The 12,586-nt window shown below is 47.8% G+C and overlaps 1 protein-coding gene across 1 annotated transcript in view; it reads left to right on the top strand.

Moving 5' to 3' along the window:
* The window catches only part of LOC139228738 (cingulin-like protein 1), a 165,625-nt gene that overhangs the window by 128,594 nt on the left and 24,445 nt on the right, over positions 1 to 12,586 (top strand). Inside the window, exon 10 of the mRNA XM_070860056.1 lies at positions 6,024 to 6,107. Within this exon, the coding sequence (XP_070716157.1) occupies positions 6,024 to 6,107 (84 nt within the window). The remainder of the gene's footprint in view (positions 1 to 6,023; positions 6,108 to 12,586) is intronic.

Raw genomic sequence — 12,586 nt, 5'->3', positions numbered from 1 at the left:
CGCATAGCACCTGGCTTTTTTAGATTGCCACAAGTACCTTTAACATTAAAAAAAAAGCTCCCTGTTGTTTAATTTTGTCTCTTTCTGTACAGGTCTCACTGAGCCATAAAATATCTGTGTCAAAGAAGCCAAGTGAATGACCTCTTGGCGACCTCCTTCACCAACGGCACTTTTCAGCAGCCTGCTGACGAGGCACCTGTGGGGAGGTGCAGGGTGAAGGTCAGAGGTCGGCCCCACCATGAATGGTGAAGTGAAGGGTTGAAGCTGTTTGTCAGCAGGTCAATGTACTGTGGCACTGTATCACCACTCTGATAAAATAGGGGAACAAAGGAAGACACAGAGACAGCAGATGTGCGCACATCTTCCTTTATAAGAGACAGTCAACTAATCGTAGGAAGGATGCTGTTGTTCTTGAGAGGGTAGTGGCAATTGTAGTCCTTTGTACTCGAAGATGTCCCTTTTTGAAAAGAGAATCAATCTTGATCAGTGCTGAGAGGGTAAACAGGCAAACAATGGAGAATATTTGGTTGTCAGGATTTTAAGTTATCTTGAAAAATCAGGGTTGAGGTAGTATTTATTGCTCATCCCTAGTTGCCCTGAGGACATTGAAAGTCAACCACTTAGTGTGGGACTAGAGCCAGATGTAGGCCAGCTAGTTAAGGGTCGTAGGGTCCTTTCCTAAGGGACATTAGTGAGCCAGCTGGGTTTTAACAACAATCTGACATCCAAAATTAATTTACGAAGATGGGATTTAAACTCACATAGAAACACAGAATCATAGAAAATAGGTGCTGGAGTAGGCCATTCGCCCCTTCGAGCCTGCATCACCATTCAATAAGATCATGGCTGAACATTCCCTCAGTACCCCTTTCCTGCTTTCTCTCCATACCCCTTGATTGCTTTAGCCGTAAAGGCCATATCTAACTCCCTCTTGAATATATCCAATGAACTGGCATCAACAACTCTCTGCGGTAGGGAATTCCACAGGTTAACAACTCTCTGAGTGAAGAAGTTTCTCCTCATCTCAGTCCTAAATGGCTTACCCCTTATCCTTAGACTGTGTCCCCTGGTTCTGAACTTCCCCAACATCGGGAATATTCTTCCTGAATATTCTACCTGTCCAGTCCCGACAGAATTTTTAATGTTTCCATGAGATCCCCTTTCATCCTTCTAAACTCCAGTGAATACAAGCCGAGTTGATCCAGTCTCTCCTCATATGTCAGTCCAGCCATCCCGGGAATCAGTCTGGTGAACCTTCGCTGCACTCCCTCAATAGCAAGAACGTCCTTCCTCAGATTAGGAGACCAAAACTGAACACAATATTCCAGGTGAGGCCTCACTAAGGCCCTGTACAACTGCAGTAAGACTTCCCTGCTCCTATACTCAAATCCCCTAGCTATGAAAACCAACATACCATTTGCCTTCTTCACCGCCTGCTGTACCTGCATGCAACTTTCAATGACTGATGTACCATGACATCCATGTCTCATTGCACATCCCCTTTTATATTCTGCCGCCATTCAGATAATATTCTGTCCTCGTGTTTTTGCCACTAAATTGGATAACCTCACATTTATCCACATTATACTGCATCTGCCACTCGTTTGCCCACTCACCTAACCTGTCCAAGTCACCCTGCAGCCTTTTAGCATCCTCCGCACAGCTCACACCGCCACCCAGCTTAGTGTCATCTGCAAACTTGGAGATATTACACTCAATTCCCTCATCCAAATCATTAATGTATATTGTAAATAGCTGGGGTCCCAGTACTGAGCCCTGCGGCACCCCGCTAGTCACTGCCTGCCATTCTGAAAAGGACCCGTTTATCCCGACTCTCTGCTTCCTGTCTGCCAACCAGTTCTCTATCCACGTCAGTACATTACCCCCAATACCATGTGCTTTAATTTTGCACACCAATCTCTTGTGTGGGACCTTGTCAAAAGCCTTTTGAAAGTCCAAATACACCACATCTACCGGTTCTGCCTTGTCCATTCTGCGAGTTACATCCTCAAAAAATTCTAGAAGATTTGTCAAGCAGGATTTCCCTTTCTTAAATCCATGCTGACTTGGACCGATCCCATCACTGCTTTCCAAATGTGCTGCTATTTCATCTTTAATAATTGATTCCAACATTTTCCCCACTACTGATGTCAGGCTAACCAGTCTATAATTACCTGCCTTCTCTCTCCCTCCCTTCTTGATAAGTGGTTTTATATTAGCTACCCTCCAGTCCATAGGAACCGATCCAGAGTCGAAAGACTGTTGGAAAATGATCACCAACGCATCCACTATTTCTAGGGCTACTTCCTTAAGTACTCTGGTATGCAGACTATCAGGCCCCAGGGATTTATCGGCCTTCAATCCCATCAATTTCCCTAACACAATTTCCCACCTAATAAGGATTTCCTTCGGTTCCTCCTTCTCACTAGACCCTCGGTCCCTTAGTATTTCCGGAAGGTTATTTGTGTCTTCCTTCGTGAACTGGTCAGCCATTTCTTTGTTCCCCATTATAAATTCACCTGAATCTGACTGCAAAGGACCTACATTTGTCTTCACTAATCTTTTTCTCTTCACATATCTATAGAAGCTTTTGCAGTCAGTTTTTATGTTCCCAACAAGCTTCCCCACATACTCTATTATCCCCCTCCTAATTAAACCCTTTGTCCTCCTCTGCTGAATTCTAAATTTCTCCCAGTCTTCAGGTTTGCTGCTTTTTCTGGCCAATTTATATACCTCTTCCTTGGATTTAACACTATCCTTAATTTCCCTTGTTAGCCACGGTTGAGCCACCTTCCCCGTTTTATTTTTACTCCAGACAGGGATGTACAATTGCTGAAGTTCATCCATGTGATCTTTAAATGTTTGCCATTACCTATCCACCGTCAACTCTTTAAGTATCACTCGCCAGTCTATTCTAGCCAATTCACGTCTCATACCATCGAAGTTACCTTTCCTTAAGTTCAGAACCCTAGTCTCTGAATTAACTGTGTCACTCTCTATCTTGATAAAGAATTCTACCATATTATGGTCACTCTTCCCCAAAGGGCCTCGCACAACAAGATTGCTAATTAGTCCTTTCTCATTACACATCACCCAGTCTAGGATGGCCAGCCCTCTAGTTGGTTCCTCAACGTATTGGTCTAGAAAACCATTCCAGTACACTCCAGGAAATACTCCTCCACTGCATTGCTACCAGTTTGGTTAGCCCAGTCAATATGTAGATTAAAGTCGCCCGTGATAACTGCTGTACCTTTATTGCACGCATCCCTAATTTCTTGTTTGATGCTGTCCCCAACCTTACTGCTACTGTTTGGTGGTCTGTACACAATTCCCACTTGCGTTTTCTGCCCTTTGGTATTTCGTAGCTCCACCCATATCGATTCCACATCATCCAAGCTAATGTCCTTTCTTACTATTGCATTAATTTCCTCTTTAACCAGCAACGCCAACCCACCTCCTTTTCCTTTCTGTCTATCCTTCCTAAATCTTGGTATACCCCTGGATGTTGAGTTCCCAGCCTTAGTCACCCTGGAGCCATGTCTCTGTGATGCCAATTACATCATATCCATTAACTGCTGTCTGCGCAGTTAATTCATCCACCTTACTGCGAATACTCGCATTGAGGCACAGAGCCTTCAGGCTTGTCTTTTTAACACCCTTTTCCCCTTTAGGATTTTTCTGTAATGGGGCCCTTTTTGCTTTTTGCCATGGGTTTCTCTGCCCTCCAATTTTACTTTTCTTCTTTCTATCTTTTGCTTCTATCCCCATTCTACTTCCCTCTGTCTCCCTGCATAGGTTCCCATCCCCCTGCCATATTAGTTTAACCCCTCCCCAACAGCACTAACAAGCACTCCCCCCTCGGACATTGGTTCCGGTCCTGCCCAAGTGCAGACCGTCCGGTTTGTACTGGTCCCACCTCCCCCAGAACCGGTTCCGATGTCCCAGGAATTTGAATCCCTCCTTCTGCACCACTCCTCAAGCCACGTATTCATCTGAGCTATCCTATGCTTTCTACTCTGACTAGCACATGGTACTGGTAGCAATCCTGAGATTACTACTTTTGAGGTCCTACTTTTTATTTTAGCTCCCAGCTCCCTAAATTCGTCTAGTAGGACCTCATCCCGTTTTTTTACCTATATTGTTGGTACCTATATGCACCACGACAACTGGCTGTTTACCTTCCCCCTTCAAAATGTGCTACACCCGCTCCGAGACATCCTTGACCCTTGCACCAGGGAGGCCACATACCATCCTGGAGTCTCGGTTATGGCTGCAGAAACGTCTATCTATTCCCCTTACCATAGAATCCCTCATCACTATAGCTCTCCCACTCTTTTTACTGCCCTCTTGTGCAGCACAGCCACCCATGGTGCCATGAACTTGGCTGTTGCTGCTCTCCCCTGATGAGTCATACACCTCAACAGCACCCAAAGCGGTGTATCTGTTTTTCAGAGGGATGACCGCAGGGGACCCCTGCACTACCTTCCTTCCATTGCTTTTCCTGTTGGTCACCCATCCCCTATCTGGCTGTGTACCCTTTACCTGCGGTGTGGCCAACTCACTAAACATGCTATTCACGTCATTCTCAGCATCGTGGATGCTCCAGAGTAAATCCACCCGCAGCTCCAGTGCCGCAATGCAGTCTGTCAGGTGCTGCAGGCGGATACACTTCCCGCATACTGGGAGCGACCCTGGCTTCCCACATAGTACAGGAGGAGCATAACACGTGTCTGAGCTCTCCTGCCATGACTTAACCCATAGATTAACTTAATTTGGCAACAATAATGTTAAAGGTTACTTACTGATAAAGAAAACAAAAAGAAAAACTGCTCACCAATCACCAGCCAATCACTTACCCCCTTGGCTGTGACACCAACTTTCGATTTATTTCTACTTCTTTTTGCCTCCCTGCTGCAACTGCACCGGCTAGCCTATCCGACCCCGGACTCCTGCTGCTCGAACTCCCCAACTCCTCCTTGACGAGCCTTTTATTGTCCTCTCCGACCCCGGACTCCCGCTGCTCACGGGGCTAAAACTTCAGTGTAGCCTGGTTTGAGGCAGTGACACTGTCTGGTCGCTAACTTTAGCGCCGGGTGATATTTACCACCTTCAACCGGGATATTCAATTTTAGCGCCCCAAGAGAGGAGTGGAACGCTAAGGGAAACGTTCCACACCCATCTTAGGGCGCTAACCATGAATCTTGGGATGCCAACGCAGGAGCGCTGCTGAGGTTCTGGCGCTAGGAAACCGGCACCCTAGTGCCTAAAGGGGAGGTCAGGGAGGTCAGCTGGACCACCCGAAAAGTTAAAGAAAAGCCAAGGCAGCTAAACATCAGTATCCAGCATCTAGGAAAGATGCATTAATGGACAAAAAAAATCATTTGAACTGCCCACCTGCTCCCCTTCGGATATATCACCCCAGCAGCTTCTCCGTGACGCCTGCTTTCCCTGTCGGAAGTAGCGCCAGACGCCACGGCAGGCGAAAGCAGTCAAGTTTGCGACCGCAGCGGTAAGGGAGTGTTGCACACTCATAGACATCACCAAGTGGGTGGAGCCAGAGTGCACAGCGCTCATTCTTAGCGCCGTCAGTAGACCTCTACTGAAGGTCGCGGGAGGCGCTGCCAGCACAGCGCTCGGTCAGTAAAAGTTTAGTAGCCTGTTAGCATCCAATTTGGGTTGTGCTAAGCAACTGAATTTTTAGCCCACGATCTCTGGGTTACTAGTTCAGTATTATAACCACTGGGCTACGTGGCCTGTATATGACAGGAGTGCAATTTTGATATCGGAAGAACTCTGCAGCCAAATTGATACAGCTGCAAATGCAACTTTATAGTAAAGGGGCATGTGCAAGGGGTTAGAATGCTCAAACAAGTTATTGCTGCACAACCACCATAATGGTCCGCCATAACGACTTATCGATTGTTAAGTGAATGGCACTATTGTTGCTGCTATGTGCCTGAAATAACTTCTGAAATACCTATGTTGTGTTCAGATGATCAATTTTCATTTAATTTTCTTTACAGAGCAAACAGCTACAGAACAAACTAATCCAGACACAGACAGCCCAAGAGGAACTGCAGTGTCAGAAAGCATCTTTGGAGAGACAGGTACTGTCCGAAAGGTTCAACAAATCATATAGAATTATTGGAATTGTATATGAACAATGGATTATAGGAAAACAAAGAATAAAGTGATGTTTGGGTCAGTACGGATGACCGTCCGAGGTTTTAATTAGTTGCAAACAAGATTTAAATTAACAGGCTTCAAGTGAGGGCAGGGATTAAAAGACATGTTTTTTCTTAGAAGTTCGGGATAAACCTTATGATTTAGTGCTCTGTATCTAGCTTCACGTGATGGGAGTGCATATTGGGGATTTGGGTGTAAATATCAGCACACCTGATTTATGTCCCATACAATTTTCTGTCCATTAGAAGTAAATTGAATGGTTGGAAAATTATATGGACTGCAAATCGGGCGGTTTGACATCTGCAACCAAATTACCAATGGGTGTCCTGTTGCTTGTGTTCTATAAATTTCTCCGAAATCTGTCTTATCACAAACAGTTGATCGATTGTACTTCGGTCTGGTCTAAAAGCAGTTTTCTTCAAGAAGTACCATTTGTACGTATCTTTTCATTCTGCTATGCAGTTCATTAGTAAATACTTTCCTCTGATGGACTTACCTTATGCTAAAATTCCCGCTCTCACTTGCCAGTCAGTAGTGATTCCTGATTGGTTCAGGCGGGAGTCCAATCTTGTGTATTACTCACCTTGGTTCTTTAATAAGTCCTGACATTTTAAGTTCAGCTTTATAACATGCCCTGGAAACTATATTGATTTAAGATAAAGATAATTGCAAAGTCAAATTGGTTGTTGGAGAGTGTATGCACCTGTGAGTATGCTCACAGGTTTATAGAGTTGTTGATAGAGGAGTCCGTGTTCAACGTTTTTATTGAATGTGTGAAGTTGCAGCCCCTCTTCCAATATTTGAAGGGGCTGTTCCTCAAATTCTGGTTGCACTTCAATCCCACACTCCTGATCTTTGGGCACCCTGTGTGGAGGTTGAGCGGGTAGGTCTGAGGGCCTCCTCGTAGGACTGCTCCTGGGCACGGCCAAGGTTGCCATCAGCCGGTCCAGGCAGCGGGCGGTCGAGGGGGTTGTTCAGCCTGACTGCCTGCCTCTCTTCCGCGCCTACATCCGGGTCAGGGTGTCTTTAGAGATGGAGCACGCGGTGTCCACCGGTACGCTCGCGGCCTTCCGCGAGAGGTGGCCGCCGGAGGGACTGGAGTGCATTGTCACCCCCGGCAACCAAATTTTAATTTGATTTTATATGTTTTAAAGTTTAATTTGGTTTAATTGCTGGGTTTTTAGTGTCCCCCTCCCCTTTTATAGGGGGCACTTATAAATTATGGTTTTAGAGCCCAAAAAAACCCACAAAAAAAACCTACAAAAATACAAGAAAATACAAAAAAAACCCAAAAAAGGGCCTTTGGAAATGTTTGGAGTGTCCCCCAGATCAGAGGGGGCATGATTTAATGGTTAAGATTTAATGTTTATTGTTTATTCCAAAAGAGTTACAGAGTTGTTGATAGAGGAGTCCGTGTTCCACGTTTTTATTGAATGTGTGAAGTTGCAGCCCCTCTTCCAATATTTGAAGGGGCTGCTCCTCAAATTCTGGTTGCACTTCAGTCCCACACTCCTGATCTTTGGGCACCCTGTGCGGAGGGGAGCGGGCAGGTCAGAAGGCCTCCTCATAGGACTGCTCCTGGGCATGGCCAAGGGGGCCATCAGCTGGTCCAGGCAGCAGGCGGTCGAGGGGGTCGTTCAGCCTGACTGCCTGCCTCTCTTCCGTGGTTACATTTGAGCCAGGGTATCCCTGGAGATGGAGCACACGATGTCCACCGGTATGCTCGTGGCCTTTCGCGAGAGGTGGGTGCTGGAGGGACTGGAGTGCATCATCACTCTGGCAACCAAATTTTAATTTGATTTTAATGTCTAAAGTTTAATTTGTTTAAGTTGTCAGTTTTAGTGCCCCCCCTTTTAGCCAGGGGGCACTTGTATAATTTGTGTTTCTAGTGCCCTCAAAAAACCCCCCAAAAAACAAAAAAAAAACAAGGGGGCACTTGTAAAGTTTTTGGAGTGTGCACCCCACCCCCTTTAATCAGGGGAGCACTTGATTACTGATACACCTAAAATAGTTGTAGAGCTGTTGAGTTATGAATTGCTTAGTCAGTTCACAAGACTCAATAAAACCTCAGCCAGTTGGGTTCAGGGAATCCATGTTGAGGCAAGTGGTTCTGAGCCTGGTGGATGAACTGGTAATGTGTAGTGTGATTGTTAAACCTTTTCTAATAAACCAACTAGTTCTTAATAGTCATATATTGCTAAGAATTCTTAAGCAAAGATCATAATCATAGGCAGTCCCTCAGAATTGAGAAAGACTTGCTTCCACTCCCAAAGTGAGTTCTTTCATGGTTGAACAGTCCAATGCGAGAGCCATAGACCCTGTTATAGGTGGGACAGATATTTGTTGAGGGAAGGGGTGGGTGGGGCTGGTTTGCCTCGTGCTCCTTCCGCTGCTTGCGCTTGACCTCTTCACGCTCTTTGCGTTGAAACGCAAAGAGCTCAATGCCCTCCCGGATGCACTTTCTCCACCTCAGGCGTTCTTCGGCCAGGGTCTCCCAAGTGTCAGTGGTGATGTCGCACTTTACCAGGGAGGCTTTGAGGGTGTCCTTGTAACATTTCTGTTGTGTATTGCTCTGGTACATTAAATGTATGATAAGTACAATGGTGCACCACAGAGGGCGCTGTGGTGGGAGACCTGAAAGTACCTGCATGAGGCAGTATAAAAGGCTGCCCACCACACCTATGGCGCACTCTGGAGCTGTTCAATAAAGGTCTAGATCACAGCAGTTAGATCAACACCAGACCGTGTGGAGTCAGTGATTTGTGTGCTACATACACCACATTGGTGATGAGGAAGCGGACGAACTCCACGCAACCATGGCTACTCTGGGCTCGCTAAAGGATTTTACCGTGGGCAATGATTGGGAGGCCTTTACGGAAAGGCTCAAGTACTACTTCACAGCAAACGACCTGACGGGGAGCATGGACGCAATGAGAGATAAGCGTAAGGCGATATTGCTTTCCAGTTGTGGCGATGAGGTTTACTGTCTCGTCAGGGATTTGCTGGCAGCCGGGAGCGCCAGGGACAAGTCATACAAGGAGCTGATTGAACTCATTCGTGACCAGTTGAAACCGAAGGAGAGCATCCTCACGGCCAGATACAAATTTTACCATCACTGCAGATCTGAGGGCCAGGATGTCACCAAATATGATGTCAATGAAATTTCCTCTGTGGAGCGAGTATCATGCTCACAGATCCTGGACAAATTTGACTCATTATTTCAACCCGGCATTGGCACTTTCATGGGGGCCAAGGTAGTGATTCACATAAACCCGGACGCCAGGCCAGTACACCACAAGGCCAGAGCGGTGCCGTACGTGATGCGGGAAAAGATAGAAGGCGAATTGGACTGCCTGCTGAGGGAAGGCATCATCTCGCCAGTCGAATTCAGTGACTGGGCGAGCCCGATTGTGCCGGTGCTCAAGGCGGATGGGTCGGTCAGGATATGTGGCGATTACAAGGCCACCATCAATCGGGTGTCACTCCAAGACCAGTACCCGCTACCGAGAGCGGAGGACCTCTTTGCGACGCTACCCGGTGGCAAACTTTTTTCAAAATTGGACCTGACCTCAGCTTACATGACCCAGGAGCTGGCGATTGAGTCGAAGAAGCTGACCACCATCACGACACACAAGGGGTTGTTTGAGTACAACAGATGTCCGTTCGGGATTCGCTCGGCCGCTGCGATCTTCCAACGAAATATGGAAAGCCTCCTCAAGCCGATTCCAGAGACGGTGGTTTTTCAGGACGACATCTTCATTACAGGTTACGATACTGAAGAACACCTCCACAACCTGGAGGAGGTGCTACGCAGACTGGACCGGGTAGGTCTGCGACTGAAAAAGGCGAAGTGCGTCTTCCTAGTTCCAGAGGTAGAATTCCTGGGGATGAGGGTAGCAGCAGACGGGATCAGCCCTACTGCGTCCAAGACGGAAGCGATCCAGAGAGCACCCAGACCCCGTAACACGACGGAGCTGCGTTCGTTCCTGGGGCTCCTGAACTATTTTGGTAACTTTCTTCCCAAATTGAGCACGCTGCTAGAGCCGCTACACGTGCTCCTATGCAAAGGTCACGAATGGGTCTGGGGGGACAGCCAGGAAAGGGCTTTTAATAGAGCACGCAATTTGTTCTGTTCCAACAATCTGTTAACGCTATATGACCCATGTAAGAAACTTGTGTTAACGTGCGATGCGTCGTCCTATGATGTCGGGTGTGTGTTGCAGCATGTCAATGCCAAGGGTCAGTTACAGCTGGTAGCTTATGCCTCCAGAAGTCTGTCCCAGGCAGAAAGGGGCTACGGGATGGTAGAAAAGGAGGCGCTCGCATGTGTATTTGCGGTAAAGAAAATGCACCAGTACCTGTTTGGCAGGAAATTTGAGCTGGAGACAGATCACAAACCCCTAACGTCCCTTTTGGCCGACAACAAGGCCATAAATGCAAACGCATCGGCCCGCATACAGAGGTGGGCACTCACGTTAGCCGCCTATGACTACACAATTCGGCACAGACCAGGCACCGAAAACTGCGCCGATGCACTCAGCAGGCTCCCACTAGCCACCACTGAGGGGGCTACCGAGCATGCTGCTGAGATGGTCATGGCTGTTGAAGCTTTCGTAAGCGAAGGCTCACCCGTGACAGCCCGTCAGATTAAAGTCTGGACAAATAGAGACCCGCTATTGTCTCTAGTCAAGAAATGTGTCCTGAAAGGGGACTGGGCAGCCCTGAGAAATTTAAACCATTTCACAGGCGCAAGGATGAACTCTCGATTCAGGCCGATTGCCTACTGTGGGGAAACCACGTAGTCATGCCCCAGATGGGCAGAGAGGTGTTCATCAGAGAACTCCACAATGGGCACCCGGGCATTGTCACGATGAAGGCAATTGCCAGGTCACACGTTTGGTGGCCAGGGATAGACGCAGATCTGGAACTTTGTGTTCGCAGGTGGAACACGTGTGCCCAGCTGGGCAATGCGCCCAGGGAAGCCCCCCTTAGCCCCTGGCCATGGCCCGCCAAGCCTTGGTCACGCATCCATGTGGACTACGCAGGTCCTTTCATGGGGAAAATGTTTTTGGTTGTAGTAGACGCCTACTCCAAATGGATCGAGTGTGACATTTTAAATTCAAGCACATCCTCTGCCACGATAGAAAGCTTACGGGCAATGTTCGCCGCCCACGGTCTACCGGACATCTTGGTCAGTGACAATGGCCCGTGCTTCACAAGCACTGAATTCCAGGACTTCATGGCAGGCAATGGAATTAACCATGTTAGAACGGCACCATTCAAGCCGGCCTCAAACGGCCAGGCAGAACGAGCAGTGCAGATAATCAAACAGGGGATGCTCAGAATCCAAGGAGGTTCCCTACAAACCCGCTTATCACGCCTCCTGCTGGCCTAAGATCCCAACCACACTCGCTCACAAGGGGTTCCACCCGCAGAGCTACTAATGAAAAGGACGCTCAATACCCGGTTATCCCTTATACACCCCACCATGAAAGAAATTGTCGAGAGCAGGCGCCAGTCACAATATGACTACCATGACAGGAATGCGAGGGCGCGATGTATTGATGTAAATGATCCTGTTTTTGTCCTCAACTACGCTGCAGGGCCCAAATGGCTCGCAGGAACTGTGGTTGCCAAAGAGGGAAATAGGATTCTGGTAGTTAAACTTACCAATGGACAAATCTGCCGCAAACACGTGGATCAAACAAAAAGGAGGTTCCGCAACCCCATAGAAGAAGCAGAGGAAGAACATGATATAGAGTTCACTCCACCACAGGTGACCGAACACCAGAACCAAAGGGAGGAGAGCCCAGTCACTGTGGGCAGTCCGGACAGGCCTGAGGCACCGCAAACAGCAGACACTCAGGCCAGCGCCCAACAACCGGAGCCCCAACTCAGGCGCTCTACAAGGGAGCGTAAACCACTAGAGAGACTCAACCTGTGATCCCAATAAGACTTTGGCGGGGGAGGTGATGTCATGTATTCAACCAGCATTGTAACCCATGTATAAACTGACCTAAGATGTACGCCGTGAGAACACTGACCACTCGGTGGGAGACACTCCTAACCTGGTCCTTCAGGTATAAAAGGGGAAGCTCCACTCACCTTCATCACTTGAGTGCTAAGGAATAAAGGACAGGTCACAGACTGACCTTCTCTCAAGCATGGGCCTCGTGTGCATTTATACTGTGTAGTAAGGACGTATCAGATGGGAAAGGTCCATGGGAGCTGAGAGGACTTCACTCCTCCACAGACTGCTGTTCCCTGGGTCCCCAAAGGGCAGTGCCAACCGAGCTGGAGCTGCAGCCTAAATCCACACACAGGCGACAGCAGCCCAGAACTCCTGACTCCAAGCAATCCTGCAGCCTCATCCTCCATAGATGAGCAGAACCTGGAAGAA

This window comes from Pristiophorus japonicus, chromosome 2 (genome assembly GCF_044704955.1).
Source record: "Pristiophorus japonicus isolate sPriJap1 chromosome 2, sPriJap1.hap1, whole genome shotgun sequence".
Taxonomy (NCBI): Eukaryota; Metazoa; Chordata; class Chondrichthyes; family Pristiophoridae; genus Pristiophorus; species Pristiophorus japonicus.
The sequence above is the reverse complement of the archived record's forward strand: the minus strand, read 5'-3'. Positions and strand labels throughout refer to the sequence as shown.